The sequence below is a fragment of the Eleutherodactylus coqui genome, chromosome 7, assembly GCF_035609145.1.
Source record: "Eleutherodactylus coqui strain aEleCoq1 chromosome 7, aEleCoq1.hap1, whole genome shotgun sequence".
In the NCBI taxonomy this organism is placed as follows: domain Eukaryota; kingdom Metazoa; phylum Chordata; class Amphibia; order Anura; family Eleutherodactylidae; genus Eleutherodactylus; species Eleutherodactylus coqui.
The window spans coordinates 93911678-93934308 of NC_089843.1; the positions used below are offsets into that span (position 1 = coordinate 93911678).

Consider the following 22631-nt stretch of genomic DNA (forward strand, 5'->3'; position numbering starts at 1 on the left):
GTGGTCTAGGGTAATGCCTCCTTCCTTTAAGGTCTAAGATGGTAAATGAAATGGGCTGATGCCTAGTTGTCTGGTGGTTTCCTCGGCACCCTGAGCTCCAGTGATATATCCTGCTGTGTCCTGTCTGTGTAAATGAAGTGATTTGCTAAAAAGCATATAATTGATCCAAAAATATGATGTATTACAACATTTTTGCAATTGAAGGAATACTAAAGCTATAAATCCGAGTTCAACCGGATTTATGTTTTATGTGTGTTCACTCATTATGTTCTGCAGGAAAGGCAAATTAAATATATTAACAGACTTCAATTGTAAAAATTATACGTCGTGCCTTGGAACAAAATTATAAAAGCCTTCCAGCCAACGGACATCAGCCCTTTATAATGTGAGATTGATGGCATTGAGTAGCATGCTCCGCTTACCTATTGCAAAAGAGAGGATTTCAAAGGGATCCCGGTGAATGAATGATGGCTTGGAAGCCTGTCTATCCAACTGCTTCACTTCTGGTGTACCGGATAGACTGCGAGCCTGGTACCGGGTAATAGACAGGCCTGTTGGTATAAACATGCTTCAGTGGAAACCAATAGAGCTGATGTTACAAGTAGTTCTTGAGACGTGGGATGTTTTGGATAGATCCTTCTGCGTATATTTGTGGTGGGATCAGGTTAATCCTTCCTAAGGAAAACTTGCAAACAGCCTGTTGTTGCCTGGACGGTCTACACCACTTGGGTTGTGTTGACAATGCAGCTCGAGGAACCAGAAGACCTAAAGTGTACTTAGTGCAAGACCTTTTGTTAAGGAGGCTTTCATCTTAGGTCTTGGTCAGAAGCTGAACGGCCCATAATTGAGTTGTCTGTAAATGGTTTCTCATCTCTTCTCACCCTATAAAAACAAGGATGGTTGTATGATTTTAGAAACTATGCGAAACATAGCATTTATTGGCTTTCACCTCCAGTTTAACGCCTCATTGTCTTCCTTGATTGTTGTCATGTAAGCACGAGAGTTGTGTTTAAAATGCTAATGACTGAGGAGTGAACATTGCCCACTTGTATGTATGGCAGACTATGTACTAGACTAGTATTGTAGTTGCTATCGGATGTCGCTGACTTTACATACTCACAGTGGTGAGTATTAAGGTGGTCCGGCATATTAGGGCGCTTTCAGACAATTATCTTTGCGGAGGCATTTCTGCACATGGAAATCTCGCCGTATACTGTGATGAAGCGATGCCTTTGATTTGAATAGATGTCTTCAGACGAACGTGTTTTTTTCACGCAGAATCTTAGTTCAATAAAATATAGGACCTGCTCCATCTTTGTCTGGGTTGGTCATAGAATGGCAGCTTAAAAAAAGGGAGGGGGAGGAAGTTACTCAGTGTATTCCACGGGGAGGGTGTAACATGCGAGCGTTGAACTTCGCAAAAAACCTCGAACTATCTGCTGGCACGGACGTATCAGCCTTTTTCTTGCCATCTCCTAACTTCGTTCATGTGAAAATACATTCCATACCAGCAATCGTGTTTGCGCATACGCTGGTCTAATACTGCCCTTAGATGTATATCAGTTGAACTTGTCAACTTCACTCTTTTACAGTGGTTTTAGACAAACGTGTTTTTCTCCCCTTATGCGACTGTGATAATCATAGCAGCATAACGGGACAAAACAAAACCACTGATTTCAATAGATTTTAGTGGTTTCGTTTTCACCAGCTCTTTTCTCAGCCCTTAATACTACAGCCGAGAAAAGATACTACCTGCTCTATCTTTCCTGCATGTAGTAAATACTGCGTGCGGGAAAGACAGGGCAGGTCCTATCTGCCTGCATTTTTTTTCAAACTCTTGCACTATGGCGTCGAGTTTTAAGGACCGTCAAGTTCTATTTCCCTCGTTCAGGCGCAACTATACTATATTATTCTCAATCATTGTTATAAAGACCTGTATAAAGGATCTGACATTGATTGGGTGAGTGAGTGCTGCCTCTGATTGGCTGAGCACTGGGACCAATCAGAGGCAGCTCTCAGCTGTCATTCAATAGCTGAGAGCTGCCTCTGATTGGTCATAGTGCTCAGCCAATCAGAAGCAGCACTCACTCACCCATTCATGCAGGCGTGGGATTTTAAATCCCCGCCTGCTGAGTACTACTGAAAGCAGTTCAGGAGAAGAGCCTGCTGGACTCGGCTAATCCCTGGCAACTGCAAAAAGGTGAGTATATATATTTTTTTATTTTTTACACTGTTTTTAGATGGTTTTCAGGGAAGGGCTTATATTCTAAGCCCTTCCCCAGAAATTGCTACAGAGCTTGCCGGCAGCCCATTGCTTTCAATGTAGCCGACTGTATTGCCGGCTCCATTGAATTCAATGGGAGAACATCGCGCTCCTCTGCCACAGTTGTGACAGCTGTGGCAGAGGAGAACGATCTTTAGTATATGTTCTCAATGGGGGCGGCGTTGCTGCCACCGGCCCCATTGAGCACACATGCAAGAACACCGATTTGCGCAGAACGCAACTACATGCGTTCTGCGAATCGTTGTGTCATATAATTTTTGGTGCATCCGTATAAAAAACGGACATGTGACCGATCCCATTGCAAAGCATTGGGTCTATATAGATGCGGATCGCAAACGCACCTGCAAATTGCACGAAAAAACGACTGTGAGACTAAGCTCTTACTTGCACAAATCAGTATTATACAAAGTATACATATATGTATACACTACCGTTCAAAAGTTTGGGGTCACCCAAACAATTTTGTGTTTTCCATGAAAAGTCACACTTATTCACCACCATGCGTTGTGAAATGAATAGAAAATAGAGTCAAGACATTGACAAGGTTAGAAATAATGATTTGTATTTGAAATAACATTGTTTTTACATCAAACTTTGCTTTCGTCAAAGAATCCTCCTTTTGCAGCAATTACAGCATTGCACACCTTTGACATTCTAGCTGTTAATTTGTTGAGGTAAGCTTGTGAAATTGCACCCCACGCTTCTAGAAGCATCTCCCACAAGTTGGATTGGTTGGATGGGCACTTCTGGTGTACCATACGGTCAACCTGCTCCCACAACAGCTCAATGGGGTTCAGATCTGGTGACTGCGCTGGCCACTCCATTACCGATAGAATACCAGCTGCCTGCTTCTGCTGTAAATAGTTCTTGCACAATTTGGAGGTGTGTTTAGGGTCATTGTCCTGTTGTAGGATGAAATTGGTTCCAATCAAGCGCTGTCCACTGGGTATGGCATGACGTTGCAAAATGGAGTGATAGCCTTCCTTATTCAGAATCCCTTTTACCCTGTACAAATCTCCCACCTTACCAGCACCAAAGCAACCCCAGACCATCACATTACCTCCACCATGCTTAACAGATGGCGTCAGGCATTCTTCCAGCATCTTTTCATTTGTTCTGCGTCTCACAAACGTTCTTCTTTGTGATCCAAACACCTCAAACTTGGATTCATCCGTCCACAACACTTTTTCTCAGTCTTCCTCTGTCCAATGTCTGTTCTTTTGCCCATCTTAATCTTTTTCTTTTATTGGCCACTCTCAGATATGGCTTTTTTTTTTCCACTCTGCCCTGAAGCCCAAAATCCCGCAGCCGCCTCTTCACTGTAGATGTTGACACTGGTGTTTTGCGGGTACTATTTAATGAAGATGCCAGTTGGGTACCTGTGAGGCGTCTGTTTCTCAAACTAGAGACTCTAATGTGCTTATCTTCTTGCTTAGTTGTGCAACGCGGCCTCCCACTTCTTTTTCTACTCTGGTTAGAGCCTGTTTGTGCTGTCCTCTGAAGGGAGTAGTACACACCGTTGTAGGAAATCTTAAATTTCTTAGCAATTTCTCGCATGGAATAGCCTTCATTTCTAAGAACAAGAATAGACTGTCGAGTTTCAGATGAAAGTTCTCTTTTTCTGGCCATTTTGAGCGTTTAATTGACCCCAGAAATGTGATGCTCCAGAAACTCAATCTGCTCACAGGAAGGTCAGTTTTGTAGCTTCTGTAACGAGCTAGACTGTTTTCAGATGTGTGAACATGATTGCACAAGGGTTTTCTAATCATCAATTAGCCTTCTGAGCCAATGAGCAAACACATTGTACCATTAGAACACTGGAGTGATAGGTGCTGGAAATGGGTCTCTATACACCTTTGTAGATATTGCACAAAAAAACAGACATTTGCAGCTAGAATAGTCATTTACCACATTAGCAATGTATAGAGTGCATTTGTTTAAAGTTAGGACTAGTTTAAAGTTATCTTCATTGAAAAGTACAGTGCTTTTCCTTCAAAAATAAGGACATTTCAATGTGACCCCAAACTTTTGAACGGTAGTGTATGTCTGTGTGTATATATATATTATATATAATACACTATATGGACAAAAGTATTTGGACGCTGCATGTTTTTCTGAAAAGGTGCTCTATTATTCTATTTAGTAAGGTGTCGGCCCTCCTTTTGCTTGTATTACAGCTGTAACACGTCGAGGCATACTTTCCACAAGTTCTCTGTAAGTCTGGGCAGGAATAGTTCACCATTCCTTATGCAGGGCTGTGAGAAGAGATTGCTGTGAGGATGGGCGTGGGTGGCGGTGTTGTACCCATCGCTCCAGTTCATCCCACAAGCGCTCGATCGGATGAATGAATAGTTATCACAAAATAAGCAGCTTTTTATTTTACCCATCCCCTTCCCAGCATTGATATTGGGTTCTGTCTTTTCTTTAAATCCACCATCTGACATGTTTCTGGAGTTGGGAGGAAACGCACGCAAACACAGAGAGAACATAGAGATTCCATGCAGATGTCCTTAGCTGGATTTGATCCTAGGACCCAGCGCTGAGGGCAACACACACTATTAAACTACACGAATTCAGATACATCCCTTGCTCAGACTAATTTACTAGTGCTAGCATGTAAAGAACGTGTTGGCTTACATGTTTACCCTCGTTTCATGTAAGCAAACTCTGTTTCGAAACTTTCTTTCATGTTTTATTTGCAGTTTATATGTAGTGCAATTTAGTTTAACCCCTTTTCTTCCTTCGTACAGCGCCTAAAGGCTCATGCCCAAGGCCGGGTCAGATTCCGCCTGCGAAATATCGCAGCGGAATCAGACCCGGTGCCCCCCAGAGACCCTACACTCACCTCTCACGAGCGTCTCGTCCGGCGATCCGGCATGCATACGCAGTGCAGCGTTTGACACGCCGGCGCTGGGCGGTGATGTTGATTCCAGTGATACTTCCGCTGTGCTCACTGTGGAAGTATCGCTGGGACGAATGGCTTCCATTGACTGCAGTGGAAGCCGTCCGTGCATTTTTCCGCACAAAATAGAACATACGGCGATTCTCCCCCGCGAGTTGAAAATCGCAGTTGATTTCTGCTTGTGGGCTGGGGAGAATCATTTGACTCAGCATGTCTATGGACACTTATTTGTTGTGAAATTTGCGGCGGTTGTCTGGCCGCGATTTCCACAGCAATAATCTGTCCGTGGGCCTTGGGCCTTAGAGTTAGGCCTCATGTCCACGGGGAAAATCAGATCCGCTGCAGATTCTACATGTAGAATCTGCAGCGGGTCCCTCCTGCCCCGCGGACATGAGCGCCGAAAATAAGAATTTAAAAGTATTTACCATCCGGCGCGGGCGGAGAACATCAGCTGTTCCTCACGGCCGGATCTTCATTTTCGGCCGGCGGATGAATTCCTGACGCCGGCGGCACGTCGCCGGCACGTCGCCGACGTGCCGCGCGCATGCGCCGGGCACATCCGCCGAGCCGAAGCAAGGAAGATGCGGCCGTGAGGAACAGCTGACCTTCCCCGCCCGCGCCGGATGGTAAATACTTTAAATTCCTATTTTAGGTCTCCCGCGGATCCGGACGGCTTCCATAGGCTTCAATAGAAGCCCGCGGGAGCCGTCCCCGCGGGAGACCCGCACGAAAATGGAGCATGGTCCGGATTTTTCCATGCTCCATTTTTTTTAAAATCCCTTTTATTGACGATCCGCGGGTATTTATCTACCCGCGGGTGGTCAATGCATCCCTATGGGATGCGGATCCGCACGCGGGAGATCCGCTGCGGATCCTAAATCATATTTTGCCCGTGGACATGAGCCCTTAATCGCACTTTAAAAATAAATAATAAAAATAATACTGCCTCTAAATGACAAAAATAACTCTCTTATTAAACATGCATCCTTCTTTTATGCAATAAACTCCTTTTTGGAAACTTGGATAATGTTCTTTACTTCTAATAGTGGAAGAATGTGGCTCATAAATATAATCTCTAGAGCAGTCACTGTCATTGTCGTAATATGAAAACCTCAAAGGAGTTATCTCATCAGGTTGACCCCGTTTATTATATGCCCTACTAGGGCATATGGACATCATAAAGGGAGGCCCCTCACTAATGACCTAGGGTACAAATTATTGGAATTTACTGTATGAATTGCTTAGATCTCATGAACGACCCACCATAATTTAATACTGGTAACCCAAGGATTAAAGATGTTGCTTCATAGACTTTTTGAATAGAGAGTTCCACTTCTATAACCCTAGAAATCAGCTGGGCCACTCTGAAAGAATGTAGCATTACATGGTGAACATTTAAGTGAATGGCCATCTATATAATGCATGAATGTAGCTGGGTACGTAAGGTAAGAGCTGCTCTTGCACAGTGCCTCTCTGTTCTGGCTCATGGGAAGACTTGAGTGGGACAACCCCTCTATGACTTCCATATTCTATAAAGGGATTGCTACACTTCTAGCTGTATTGCTGCAGGACGCAGACTGCTCCTTGCATTTCACAGTTGCCCAGGTTGGTACTGCAGGTTGAATCCTATTGAAGTGAATGGGACTGAGCTTGCAGTACCAACCTGGGCCACTGTGCAATGTACAGAGCTGTCTGCTCCCTATAGCAAAACAGGTAAAAGTAGGAAAACCACCTCTTTAATTTATATAATGATAGGGTAATTGAGCATTTAGAATTGAGTCAACTTTTAGTAACAGCCACCATAATATAAGAATGAACTACAATAGGGGTCTGAAGGAAGTCTGATAAAATGACTCCTTATCGGATGGTTTACTGTGCAGCCTGTCATCTGCAGAACATGTTTCCTATGATAATAACTTTATGTACTGTACATGTGGTGCTATTCCTCCACTGTATTTCTCCAATATGGCATATTCCGATGTCTCTGATACATTAAGCTCCTTAGCACTCGGTTAGGAAAGCTGAGACTGGTACAGGAAATATCATGTTCCATATTTTAACCTTCTAAATGACTTTTATTCATCGCCTGCTGATACTTTCATCTACTTATCTAGATAAAATCATAGAGGAACTAACGCTGCCTTTCTGCTCTGCTTCTCAGGGAATCTCATTTGATGAATTTAGGTCTTTCTTCCAGTTTTTAAACAACTTGGAAGATTTTGCCATTGCAATGCAAATGTACAACTTTGCCAATCGATCTATTGGTCAAGGTAAGTAATCCTACTACCAAGGTTCGTTGAAATCGCATAACTTGTACATTTTTGCAGCTTATATCACTAGTTAGTTGCTTCCTTACCACACAAGGGATAAAAATGATAACATCTCGGTCGGAGAAACTCATAGGACTTGCACTCTGATCACCATAAGAGGTTGGGGGCAAAACCTGGAATTAGTGGTGTACATAGAAGAGGTGGGTCGCCATTATGGGGTCTGGTTTTGTCACCCTGATCAGGAGGTCCTGGTGTTTGTTTCCCATTCTATGCTCTTTAAAAATGACTCTTGGGCCAATTCTCAAACTCCTGGTTTGCTGACAATGCAGTTTCTCTTTGGAGTAAAGTTCTGCATATGTTCTTGATACCCAGTAGCAAAAAGGGATGGTGCGATCAGAGCTGAGGCCCCCTCTCCAAGACCCCCATAGCAGTCGCATAGTGTACCTCTATAGTACCTACACCCTTGCCTTTAATTATCTTAGCTTTCCTGCAAACTCTGTGTAAACCAAGGGTATAACTTGAAGGGTCACTCCAGTGAAAACACATTTTTCCATGCTTGCCCTACTCACCTGATTGCCTGTCACACTCTGAAGGTCTCCTCTATGTACTTTAGCCACTTCCATGCCTGTCTGATGCTTGCTAGGCACCATCTTGAGGCTGAGATTTTTCACCTTCAATTTCAATCAATCCCATGATGCATCAGCCCAGCCTTAGTTAAGGCTATACTATTTTTGTACCTTCTATATTCACATAAATAAGCTACAGATCATAGGTATACAGTCAGGAGGATGAGCTGTGATCTCCTCTATTATACTTGTGTTACAGCAGCCGTGTGATCATCATTAGTAAATATAGCAGGAATGACTGTGTGCCCTGCAGGCAGTTGCACTGGTAGATCTATGTATTAGCATCACACAAACTGAAAAATTGACTAGAAAATTAATACACAACCCCAAGTAGATCTGAGCTGGTCAGAATTAAGGTCACATGACCATCTGAGCAAAAAGAGGCCAGGAGTTTCACATAGAGAGAAATAACTAAGCAAGGTAACACTTACATACACTGGGGGGATAGCTGCATAATGAATTAATTTTTTGAAAATCACCAGAGTGGCCCTTTAATATGAGGTGCTGAACGGCTGTTTCCTCAATTATTATTTAACCATTTGTCCAATCAGAACTCAAAAAAATGGAAATAGTACGGTTGCCTATGCAGAGAACAGAAATAGGCATATGTCAGAATATGGCAAGTATTTAGGCACCAAAAATCTGATTAGGGTAAGATAAACTATGATGACTCAAGCTAATATGTACAATATATTAACACACATATTAACCAAGCAGAGGTGGCATGCCAGAAGAAGAGCAGGCTGAAGTAAAGTAGGGAGAGGGGATGTGGAGAAAAAGGGAGGAGAAAATAGGGGTAGGGAACAATAAGGGGTATACTTCATCATGATCACAAAGGGACCTAGACAACATGCCCGAGTGAAGAAATTTGTTGTGCCTTCCCCACAAAGACGCAGCAAAATTCTCCATCTCTTGAATTATCTAAAGCCAAAGCATGTTGTTGGTAGATGATAGGGCTGAATGCAAGGAATGGCAGCATTGATCGTGTAGTAGTTGCTTGATTTAACCCTCATGTGGCACCATGGGGTCTATTTGATCCCAACCTTGTTCATGGCAGTCTGGCACTTTGAAACTGATACCACACGAGGGTTAATGCAGGTGGACTTTGGCACAACTTGTTGGCAAGTGTCAATGTAGAAGCGAAGTGGAGTTGATGCTTTAGGGAATCAAAGCTGCTTTATTTTAGAACCAGAAGGTTACATGTTTTGAGGTTCGTAGACCTCTTCATCAGACAGCTGAGCAAATGATTGTATGTTCAGCCTTCCTGGTTCAAAAATGTAGAGCACTGAAGACCATAAGCGGTGGAGATCCTAATAGCTTTTCACTGCTTCATTGATCAACCAGCATACTAGGCCGGGTGCACATTGTATATCATTTTTTTATCACCTCCCCTAATACCAGTATACAACATGTTCCCCTTCTGGGCTGCGCTGCCCAGATTATTTTCTCCGTCTGCACAATTGGAACAGGAAGAGGCCAGCTGACTTGGGAGGTGTATAGTTTGTAAATTTCAATATGCCAAACGGTATCACAAATTGTAGCCAATTTCTGACATTCATGGAATGGTTTCCTCTTGAGAGCCACAGCGCCAACATGGTGGGAAGGTGGAGGGGCTGCTACATGCACTCTCATGCAGTGAAGGGCTGATTTACTATAGTCACCACTTAGTGTCTTTAACTGACAAACAAAGTAATGACTCTAGAGGCCAACTGGTAGTCTGAGACTGTACTGATACCAGTAATAAAGTAGTATCTAGAGCCAAGGACTTTGGATAAGAAGCCAAGACTTTGGGTAAGAAGCCAAGACAAGTTCCAATATTTTGTATTGGGAATAATCAGGGATTATGAGTAAAACAATAGGTAATGTAAAAAGTTAGGTAATTTATAGTGTTTGACAAGATCCATCATGTCTGTACCCCTACAGTACCTTTAGTGAGAGGTCAGTGTTTGCATTATAAGCCTGGGTGAGCTCCATGTAAAACATTGTAGTATTTCTCCACCATTAATTCCAATTGCAGAGCTGTGAATGACAAAACAAGATGGGAGATTGTCCTCTTATCATAATGATTGGTTTGACTCTTTTGATGTCTCGTTTCTCCGTAGATGAGTTCAAGCGTGCCGTATATGTAGCTACAGGCCTGAAGTTGTCTCCACATTTAGTCAACACTGTGTTCAAAATCTTTGATGTTGACAGAGATGATCAATTAAGTTACAAAGAATTTATTGGCATTATGAAAGACCGGCTACATCGGGGGACCAGGGTAAGAGGCTGAGATTTACACTCTGCTCCTATTTCACAGCCAGTAACATCACAATAAGGCCACCACTTATATATTTTTTTATTATTCTGTATAGTAATCGACTATGTCATTGTTATACTAATGTAAAGGTGTATGTAGCATATACAGTTTAAATATATGTATTCTAGAAATGATATCAAAAATTTATAGATTGAATGCACAAGATGATGAAGTTCTACATTTGGGTATTGCTGCACTTCCTCAGAAAGCGTAAAAGTATTAAAAATAGTTTTACCTTTTCAAAATAATCATCAGTGACTGTTGCTTTAATTAAGAGTTTTTCGTTGCATTATGCTGCCACCTGCTGACCAGGCTGAGGCTATTGCACTTGAGCACTTTAAATGAGAACTTGTACACAGACAAATCTCTTTAGAAGTGTTACTAAAACTATACTAATAGGTGCAAGTGTACCTGCTTTACTACCTTCCCATGGGGGTTATCAAAATCAAGTACGCTCTATAGCAGGGGTGTACAACCTCCAACCCGATGGCCACATGTGGCCTGTGATGAAGTTAGCTGCAGCTGCCAACCATCTGAAATGCCTGCCTGTGTGTGGCTGCTCACATGTAGTGTCCATGTTGTAGAAGGACAAGCAGGTACTAATGGTGCACTGTGTAGCAATCTCTGGGCCCCCCATATATCAGGAGAATGAGGAAACGGGACCCCTATTTAGCACTCCAGAAAAGAGTCTATGAGTTAGAAGTGGCCGATTATGCATTTGGCTTTCTAGTTTTAGGATTGCAAAATATTTTTACAAAGTTGAAGTTGGCGTCCCAGATGGCCCCATACATGTTCTATTGGTGATAAATCTGGTGACTGGATAGCCACGGAAGTGTGACAATGTTGTGGGGGTATTCCTGTGACACCTTTTTGTGCGGCCGAGCATTATCCTGATGGAAAATGCCTCTTGGAAGCCGCCATGAGAGGAACATATCACTGAGCTGTCATTGTCCCTCATACCACTACTAGGGGTGACCAATTGTTGTATGCGATGGCCCCCCCAGGCCATCACACCAGCAGGGGGCAGTGTGCCTCTCCACAGGAAAGGCAGGATTGAGGCGCTCACCCCTAGGTCTCCAGACATGAACACGGCCATCGTCAGCACCCAAACTAAACCTGGATTTGTTGCTGAACAGGACCCATTTCCACTCCGCAGCAGTACAGTTTCGTTGTTCTCGATACCAATTCAAACTGAGGCAACAGTGGGTGGGTGTCAAAGGTGGTACATGTAATGGGCACCATGAGACCAAATGTCCTCTAGCCAAGCATCTGGAAATGTTTCCAACAGACACAAGGGCTGTAACGATGTACCACCTGTCTCTGGATGGGGGACAACAAAACTGACGATCCTCTCTACTGGTGGTCTGTCGGGGGTCCTGAGCCCGGTCACCTTGTGTGTCCTCACACATCCACTGGTCCCAACATCCTAACAGTCTGGTCAGAACAGCCCAGGTGGCTGGTGTATTGTCTACATTATCATCCAGCTTCTCACATTGCAATAACTCAATTAACGGGGCGAAATCTCTTCTCTGTGTCGTAGAGGTGCCTAGTGGTCCTCAAGCTCTATACAAGAGGAAAAAGGGGTCATTACACACAAGGAGCCTCTGAGAGCCTCTAATAGGCCAAGGGGGGAACCACTTTTAGGGCCACCACAACTCTAATCATTTACATATCTGCCTGAGATGTAACTGCATGCCAAGTTCTGCAGCAAAATGACAACTTCTTCTAGGAGCTGGATTTTTTTTATACAGTGTATTACAGTATTGCAAAAGTACATAGAAATCCTAAAGCCCATATGAAAACTCAGAATAAACCTCACCCCTCTTAAATCTTTCTGTTCATACAGATGGGACACATTCTAGCTTGATTGTGATCGCATGGTGCAGAAAGTTATCTTAACCCATGAAAAAACTGTTGTTCTCTTAACACAACAAAAGCCATTGTAAAGTAATTCATAGTGTAAATAGGCCATCCTGATAGCAGGACATCCTGTGATATCACATCACATTAAAGTTCCGTCTAGGGTCAGGTTAGACCTGACGATTTCTTGTTTGAATGAGTAAATTATGTCGGCGTTTGCTTGCACAGCCTATTTATACCAGCAGGTACATTGTTTGCTCATTTAAATGAGAATCATTCAGTCTTTCACATTCGCTGTATAAGTGACTGAGAACGACTGAATGATCAGGATTTAAACCGAACGATTAGCGAACGAGCCAACGGTGGTTTTTATGCCTTTATAAAGTGAATGATGAATGAAAAGCGAACGATTTACTGTTCGATTGTTGGCTGCTTTTACACTGAACGATTGTTCATTTTCGCTTGTTTGAATGATTCAAAAAAAATTTCTGGGTTGTTCGAATTCGAATGATCTTGTTCAGTGAACACACTGCCAATGATCGAAAGATGAACGATAATTTATTCGCTTATCATTCATTTCATGCAAGCATGAGAATCATTGTTGGCTCGTTCGCTAATCATTTGCTTTAAATACCGATCGTTCAGTCGTTCTCATTCACTGGTACATTGAATGTGAATGACTGAATGATTTAGCTAGTGAATAATTAATCTGCCTGTATAGACAGGCTGAATGAGAGGTTTCTGGCATCCTTTGCTCGTGTGAGCGATGAATCGCTCCATCTTAACCCTTTCCAATCCATTGTCTGACCTCTGAAGACATTATGATTTAAGGCTGTACAGCTCCGATGTTGGAAGACAACCGTCGGCGTTCTCTTACTGTATATTGCCATCCTCTCTGCTGTCAGAGCCTATCCGATGTGTCACCTCATGCAGTACTGGCTTTAGCCAGCATATAGCGCCGTTGTATAACCACAGAAAAAGAGTACGCCCCCAGGAAAACCAGGATACAAATTGGATTGGAAAGGGTTAAAGCATTCTAAGAGTCAAGCTAAAGTATGACCCATCTGCATGTCTCTCGTATCTCTTTTATGTCTGTTTATCTAATTTATCTCTCTTGACATAACTAAATTAATCTAAGAACTAGGCTGACAGGCTGTCTTGATTATCTTTGGAAGGGCATGAAGGCTCTGATATAAGCCTGGCGTACAACAGCCATGGACAGCACCACTTTTGTGCACTCACTACAGAATGTGGCACCAATTGCAATGAGCACTCTTTTCACTTTGAATATACCTGATGTCACTTTCCCATTGGCTTTGCACGCTCTCTGGCTGCTCTGTGATGTGCACACTTCTATCTTCTGCTTCGCAGGGCTACAAAACTGTCCAGAAATACACAACTTTCAAAGCCTGTCTGAAGAAACAGCTTTACAACAGATAAGTACGTCATCACTATGTCTTCAGTGCACTTGCATGCTATCTGCCAGTCCTTCTTGACAATCACATGTAATTCATATGCAGAATAGAATTCTTATTTCTAGACTGTTGAACTGTTTGCAGTGCAGTGAAATTGGTGGTAAATGTTCTCCCCGGAAGCTTTCTACCAGTGATCGCTGGCCTGTCCAATTACATTTTAGAGTCGGCTCTGCTTACAGTAGGGAAGAAATAACTAATTTTTAAAATACTTGTTTCGCACAAATGCCTTTTCCTCTTTTCATGCAAATGACGATGAATATCTCCAAGTAAGGGACACTTTGCACACTGTGGGGTAAATTTACTAAGCCCGGTATTTCCTGCGACGGGCTTAGTACAGTTTTCCCTGGTGCACAGTGCAATGAATATATATAGAGGGGTCCACCTCTTCTTGTATTCGGCACATCCCTGGCAGCTCCGTCTGCCTAGGCAGAGATGTACGTTAGGTCTGTTGTAATGTTGTGCATAAATTTGTGCTAATGGAGCGACCACACCCCTCCGTGAAAGCCTTGCCCACTTTTCAAATAAGTGTCGGGTCTGGAGGCAATTAAGAGAAATTCGCAAACTTCTGTATAAATGCACATTTGCGGTCAATTAATAATAACTATATTTAAGCAAATCCTAATCACACCCATCCCCAACAAAAAATGAATAATTAGGCACATCCAAAAAAAAAAAAAAACTACGAACTCTTCTCCACATTCTCACCCCTTCCATATTTTCTACAATACCTCAATGTAACCAGCATTCGATGTGAACTAACTATTATATATATCAGACCATCCTCACCAAATTTCCTCAAATTTAGTCAAACAGCCTCTTTTTAGACATATCCTCCTTGCCAAAGATATAACTACTCTTTATTTTACGACAAAACCTCCTACTGTTGGGGAAAAGGGCTGGCTACATCCAACGGACAGTAATCAGTTTCTGCATCTGATATAATGCTCTCTGAATTCCCAAAAGATTATGTCCATCAAGCCCATCAGAAATACCCAATATTGAAGTCCTGCGATTAAGACCAATATCGACAAGATATATTTTTGTAAATATCTCTAATACCCCATTCCAAAATTCACACAATCCCAAAGGCATTAAGTTTGCACCATCCATATAACACTTCAGACAATCTGAGTTTAATCTAACACCCGAATTGACCCCTTAATGCTCAAGGAAGTACATTTATGTCCTTGGGGGTTTGTATGGGGGGAGATGGGGGGTTGATCCCATTCCATACAACGGAGGTCTTGGCTGTTTCTTACAGCAAACACCCGCCCACTGCTGATCACAGCTGATAACCCTTTATGTGCCGCTGTCAATTATGACAGCGGCATTTCATTGCTCCTATCGATGTTCAGGGTTCCCAAAAACATATTTGGTATCGCTGCATCCATAAAGGTTTGAGCTATCAAAGTAACACATTATGTACACCGCATGGCGAACGTTGTCAGAAAAAAAAAAAATAACACCACAATTGTACCCTTTTGGTCACCCTCTCTCCAAGAAAAAATGTAATGAAAAGTGATCAAAAAGTCATATTTACTCCAAAATGGTACCAAAAGAAACTATAGGATGTTCCACAAAAAGTGAGCCCTCACAGAACTATGTTGACGGAAAAATAAAAAAAAGCTATGGCTGTCAGAAGATGGCGGCAGAAAGTAATTAAATTTTTTTCCAAAGATATTTCATATTTTAAAAGTAGCACAACAAAAGAAACTATATAAATTTGGTATCGCTGTAATCATACTGACCCACAAAATAAAGTTATGGTGTCATTTTTACTGCAGTGTGTAGAAACAAGACAACCCCCTGCCCACCCCCAAAGATGGCAGAATTTGGTTGTTTTTTTTTTGCATTTCACTCCACTGATAATTTTAAGAAGTCTTTCAGTACATTATATGGTACATTAAATCGTACCTTCGAAAAATACAACTCGTCCCGCAAAAAAAGCCCTCATACAGCTACATCAATGGATAAATAAAAGTGTTATGGTGTTTTGAAAGAAGCAAGAAAAAAACGAGACTGAAAAAAAAAATTGCGATGCTCATTGACTTTCAGATATGAATATCATTGGAATCCTATGCAACACTGCAGCCCATTTATATTCACTAATATGGGCTAAATCTTTTTCTCATTTTCCTTTTACCTTTATTGGGAATTGCTATAAATGGTAAGAAAGCATCTGTTTACATAAATAAGATGTTACACCCTTTGTAGCTCCGGAACATCCAAGAAAATTCACCAATTGGTGTTGAACTGTGAGCATAGATACTGACCGGGCCTGTGCAGCAAACGCATGTCGTAACTGAATGGACTAGAAAAAATAACTATATGGAACATCACAAAGCTCCCTAAATTGTTTAAAACAATTTTTAAAAATCCAAAGAATGTATCTGTTCCAAAAAGTTTACCCCTCTCTTCTCTCATAGTGAAGAGCATTGTGGTATAGTGTATTTCTACAGGTATTTTATTAAGACTTGCCACAGGCATGGCTTAATAGGCAAAAATTACCCAAGAGCTACCTTCACAAGGCCCCAGGCTGTCAAGATGTATGAATGGGGTGCCCATGTTGACATTGCGAAAGAGTCATTAAGGTGACAGAGGGAGCTCCCTCCCTCTATTGGGACATTTAAATGCCGCTGTCATAATTGACAGGTTAACTGCCAGGATTAGAGTTATCTCTGATCCCAGCAGCTGCAACTGAATCTCTGTTTTAGGCTGCCTGTCCACAGGCGAGTTTGCATTGCTTTCCCCGCGGCGATAATCCAGCCGCCGAGAACGCAGTGAGAGCTCTCCATAGTGTTGCTATGGAGAGCGCAGCCACCCTGTCGACGAGCGTAGAATCATTTCGATTCTCTGCTTGCGGCCAGAAAATCGCAGCATGCTGCGATTTGCCGCGGTTCTCTGCGGTCAGCGGATCTGTCAGATAGGCGGACCGGCAGAGATCCGTCTACCGGCTCCTGCTCCTGGGCAGCGGCTCCCACGGTGGAGATCCGCCACAGGATAAAGCATCGCCAGTGGACAGGCAGCCTTGCACAGTTTCAATTCTGACAGTGTTTTAACTTTGGTAGGAGAGCGCCGAGGACACCCTAGTTCTGCAGAAGATGTATGCACTATGTAAACACACAAGAATAACAGTAATTTGTACCGCTTTCATGGTATGTATTTTCTGTACTAATCTATGTGCCTTTATCTTCAGGATAAACCAAAGCATGGCCTGAAGGACTACTACACATGTGTGACCTCCGTCACAAGGAAACACTTCAGAGAGTTATTCAGGAGCTTCCGCAGCAGAGATACATTGAGATAAAATGCCGCCGTTACATTTCTAGTTATTTGGAGTTTGTGGTAGGCATGACCACAGACGGGCAATGTAGCCCCCCCCCCCCCCCCATCACGATACTGTTTTCGTACATAGTTAGGATGTTGCACTGATTATGATTATTTTGATTTGTACATTTCCCAGAGAAGCACGTTTCTTATTTTTATCTATTTTTTTCCTTATTTATATTAAGTTAAAAGTTGATTTACAGATCTCTTGTTTTATTATCCAGCACATTTACATCACGCTCTATACATAATAGAGGGCTAATAGTGTATACTTATAGAACACAACAAGGGGCTTCATGTATAACAACTAGTGACGCAGTTGTCATTATACATCACTACTTTTATTTTCTAATTGACACTGGTGAGATGAAATATACGGCCCCAACGGCTCTACTTCCTTCTAGTTCTGTACATAAAGCTCCTGCTGTGTGATGGCCTTAACCAGTGGCTGGTCACATGTATGGCTATGGAAGCTGTGAGCGCCCCCATGTGTGCACACAGGGCAGTGAACCAGAGATTATGGCAAGATATATAAGCATGTTTTTAGGGCTAAAGTGATATAAATTGCGTTTTTGAATTATGAAGTGATGTATACAAAAACAGCATGATGTAATGCAGCCATAATACACTCATCTAAAACCAGCCTAATAGGAAAAGTGCAAGTATTGTTTATGGCAACCAATCAAATTCCATCTCTACTTGGTTTAGAGACTCTTTTGAAAATGGAATAAGCAATCTGCTTGCTTGCCATGGACAACTGCTCCACTTTCTTTTGCACCAGATTTGTTACAGCGACCCTGGAGAAACAGCTCATCCCCCTGACTGTATACTTACTATCTGTAGCTTATTTAGTTGAATATAGAATACAGAAGGTAATGGCAGTAATGCAGAGGTGGTACCAGCTGTAGCTGCTCATGGGATTTACTAATGCATCATGGGAATGTTAGTATAACATAGAAAAAGTGAGCAGGGAAAGATCTCAGCATCAAGATGGTATCTGGCAAGTATCAGACAGGAGCCTGCACTGCATGAAAGTGATTGCAATATACAGAGGAGACCTCCAGTGTGTGATCGGCAATCAGGTGGGGGTGCAGGGATGGAAAATGTGTTTTCATGTGAGTGCTTCTTTAAGGCACATCCTCCTGCCCTGCATATTTTTGTGCACCAAATTTCTTAAAATGGGTGAGCTGATCATCTTTTTTTACTTTGCTTATTAAGGCGGTTTTACATGGCTGTTGTATGGTCACATTTTAACATCCGTATTCTAGCTATAGAGACCCGAGTTTGGTTCAGTAGAATTCTGAAGGGTTTAGTAGCCATAATATAGAAGTTAGAATGTGTCCAGAGTACTGATCGCTGATACAGGAAGTCACCAAGAGCGGGAGGAGGAGGCTACACAACATGGAGAAGGTAGGGGGACCTGTGTAGAAAATGCACAGCACAAGGGGTTTTGCAAGTGGAGTTGTGCTGTAATAAGAACAGATCTCTCCATATAAGACAAGAAGTGATTTGGATTGGACTTGATGTAACGTATTCTTCATGTTTGGTGGCCTCTCATTGTTGTTTTGTTTCCATTGTTAATCCTGCCAATTACACAATGAGGAAATCCGATTCAAATCTTAAACCAACATGCAATATTGTGTACTATGTCTTATATTGTGTACTGTGTCTTATATGATTTTTTTTTCTTCCTATTGAAGAGAGGACAAATATATGTACAACAGGAAGTAAAGAGTCAACCCAAGGGTAAATTCAGCAGTTAGCAATATTCAAGAAACACATTTACCTCAATGGTTAAGTATCAAATATCAGCTACACACATAAAAACATCCTCAGTCAGGGAGTCTAGCATTTCTGCTTCCCAAGACAGAACTTGAGTTACTCCTTCCTTTATATAGTCTTCCATTAGAATAGAGTTTTCAGCATGTTAACCTAATGGCAGCAAGAGCGACTCCATCATAGCAACCCAAAACCATTCTGTAGGAGGTTCACAGGATGACCCACCTTGTGCAGCCGTACCTGAAGATATTTTATCATTAGAAAACTTCTAGCATAAAAGGGTCTTTCTTCTCTCCTTGAAACTTCCCCATTCTTGTCAGTCGGTTGTGTCTATTACTGCAACGCAGCGCCACTGAGGGGTAAAGCTGCTGTACTACAAACAGTCCATTGACAAGAGTGGTGATATTTCTGGATAAAAAAAAGCTAAGTGTCTTTCCTAACCTCATTCAACTCCTAAAAAATTGGTATTTTTCAATTTCATTCCTTGTACAGCCCCTCTCAAAGGTGATACATGAAAGGACTTCTTGAGCTCACTTTTTAAAAGGCATGAAAGTTAACTTATTTTTCCTAGAATAATCCTTATGCCTTGCCCTCTCAATAGGCAACAGTGTCAACTATAATAGCCATAAGGTTGTGCCAATTGATCAATAGGATGCATTTAAAGAAAAGGCAATTGGTCCGGTAATAGTATATATGTTTTTGGCTATAGATCATTCAAAAACAGTTAGATGTTTCAGTACATAGTGGCCACATTAAGAGGGTTATCCCAAAATTGACTTTTATCACCTATTCATAAGACAGCTGATAAGAATCTGATCTCAATGCTGAGGCACTGATTAATCCCGAGGACAGGAGTCCTGTGCTCCCTTTTCTCCTCACCTTGGGTTTGCCCCACAGTAATGTGGAGATTGAATAGAGCGACGGTCACACATGTGCAGTGTAGCTCCATTCATTTCAATGGGGCTGGCAGAAATAGCCAAACACAAGCATTCATTTATCTCCTACATTCTCATTAAAGCGGCACTGCACATGCTCAACCACCACATCATTGGGGAAGGGGGGGGGGGCAGTGAGCCTGCAGTGAGGAGGATAGGTGATAAAAGTGAATTTTGGGAATACCTCTTTTTCTGGGTTGATATGTTTGAATGCTATACTTCTGTTAGCAAATAACGATGCATTGGCTTCTTCCTATGGAGATACATAAGCTGACCAACTGTTACATATAAGGAGTATTTTATGTTCCTGGAAACAAATAACAGATCCTGTTAAAATCAGTAGGATCAGCCATCAATTTAAAACTTATAGCCACGTATAGAAAATATGAATTTGGTCTGATAGCTTTTTAATGTGTATTACCATTGGTAAGTTAAGGTCCAGCCCAAGCGTTCCTCCAAACACTTGCTTGCCCGACATTCAGGCTGTGTAAGGGAGCTAACAATCAGCCGACGAACAAGCAAACAATTGTTTGTCAGCTGATAGTTCAGTTTTAGCAAGTATAAAAATGCTCACTCATTGGCGGTACATCTTCTGGGGGAACAGGGAGATAAGCAGTTGGCCTACCTGGGTGAACGATCACAGTAGCAATTATTCATCCTCATAAGTGCAGAGTGGTGCTTGGCAGCAGAGTACAGTTTGCAGCTAACAACTGAAGATACATTGGGGCAGATTTAACATTACTGCATAAGAGACCTTTCACATCTTCCAGAATTTGACCGCAATGCTCAACTGAATCTGCCACTGCGGAAAATGCACCAAAATCCACACGTCTAAATGCAGATTTTGATGCAGAATTGCCGGCAAAATTAAGCTCTTTTTAGTTCCGAATCTAAATCCACACAGAGGTATGTGGATTGTGGTGCACTATTTTCTACGACTTGAGGTGCTTGTTGCAGCCTAATTCTGCCCAAAACTGCAAAAACAAATCATTTAGTGTGAAAAAAACTATGTGACACCAGCCTTAGGGCTTGAACAGATGGGTGTGATTTTGTCCTGTTACGCGGCCATGAAAATCACGGCCGCATAACGGGCCAAAACGAGACCATTGATTGAAATTGGGATTCTTGCACATTAATACCATAAGCGAGAAAGATAGCGCAGGACTTATCCTCCTGCTTTTTTTTTTTATAGTGCTGAGTTTAAATACTGGTAGTCCAAAAAAAATAAACAAGCCCCGGTTCATGCATTAATACATTCGGTAGTGGTGAGTGTATTAGCGCATGCGTCCATGTGTTTTTGCCCTTAAACTTTAACAGCTTAAAACTACACCAGGCAGGCTGACAACGCGCTTGTGGCGTACACCTCGTGATACATTTGGTGCATCTTGCTAGACATACTGGACACTTTTCTTCCTTTTGCCACTTGGTTCTCTTGCTTTAGATCAATAATTTGCCCAAAATGTTGGTGCATTTTAAGCCTGAAATCTGGTGCATTTAGCTTAGTAAATCTGCCCCATTGTTTCTTCAGCACAAAATGATAAAGTCCATTCGTTACCAAATATTTGCAATCTAGTAGTCTACTCAATGCAACATGCACACTCAAATATTGATCTAATGGCCGGCATTCAGGGATCGGATACAGCTGTATTCCATTATATTATAGCTCATAGGAACACAACCACAGTTGAAGCGAAGTGAACTTTACAGTCTTAGGCTTCTTTCACACGAGCACATATTGGCCGGCGTTTTCACAGCCGGCCAATATACGTTTCCATCTGGAGCGTAGAAGCTCGTAAATGGGCGCACAAATCTAACGTTTGTGCGTACGTTCACTCGGTATTGAGTCCGGTGCATATTCACCAACTTACCATGCCATCGCCCATTTCCCCTCCCTTCCCATCGCAGGCTCACCTCTCGTCTCCTCCCCGCTCATTCTTTGCAATGGTAGGGGGCAGAGCTAAGTGGCGGCCCACCCCACCTCCTCCTATAGATGGCTATGGACAAGGGGCGGGGGAGAGGGTGGTAGATTAACTCCGCCCATGCCCCGCCCCTTGTCCATAGCCATCAATGGTAGGAGGCAGGACAGGTTGGCGCTTAGCCCCACCCCCTTCCATTGTACTGAACGAGCGGGGAGGAGACGAGAGGTGAGCCTACACGGAGGGGGGGAGCAGAGGGAGGGAGTTTAGCAGCCACGCTGATAAACTCCCTCCCACCTACGGCCACCTAGGAGCCCATGCAGCGGCAGACGTATTCCGGCCCAGAAGATAGTTCCAGGACTATTTTTTGGGCCCGACGTAAAAACGCCCAGCGCTATATCGGCCTTGCCGGGCGATTTTACGTCTCAGAAATACGCCTATGTGATCTGATGCATTAGAATCCAATGCATCAGATCACAGCGCATATCAGCCGGATGCGAAAAAGGCCGGCCAATATTCACTCGTGTGAAAGAAGCCTAACTGCACCTCCAATTTTAGCTTTTGCCATTTGTGAAAACTACAACACTACAATGTAAGTCAGTCCAGAAACTGCAGTACTGGATCATTAAATGTTTCACCTTTCTTTTAACTGAACTGCATGTTGCACTTTTATTGAAGGAAATGCTGTAAATAAAAGTATTAATACTAAATGTGATTTCATGTCTTGATTGCAGTCGTAGCCGATGACCACCACATTATGATACTTACATAGCTGGTTTAGCTAGCATAGGGCTCATTCACACTTGCACTATGGATTCAGTTTGGCTACTCCATTATGAGAACAGGAAGACTTCACACGGGCGAGATTTGTGCATTGCGAGATGCACAAATCTTGCATGAATATGAATCCCATTCTTTTCAATGGGCTCATACACATGAGCAATTTTTTTCCCGCAAT

General features: G+C 42.5%; 1 protein-coding gene across 2 annotated transcripts in view; it reads left to right on the top strand.

Moving 5' to 3' along the window:
* Positions 1-22383, top strand: part of MICU3 (mitochondrial calcium uptake family member 3) — a 122358-nt gene extending 99975 nt beyond the window's left edge. Inside the window, exons 12-15 of one of the 2 annotated variants that reach the window (XM_066573379.1) lie at positions 7348-7456; positions 10185-10342; positions 13613-13681; positions 16913-22383. In XM_066573379.1, the coding sequence (XP_066429476.1) occupies positions 7348-7456; positions 10185-10342; positions 13613-13681 (336 nt within the window). In that variant the 3' untranslated portion in view covers positions 16913-22383. The remainder of the gene's footprint in view (positions 1-7347; positions 7457-10184; positions 10343-13612; positions 13682-16912) is intronic. The other variant, XM_066573378.1, reaches the window with a different exon arrangement.
* The last annotated feature ends 248 nt before the right edge of the window (positions 22384-22631 follow it).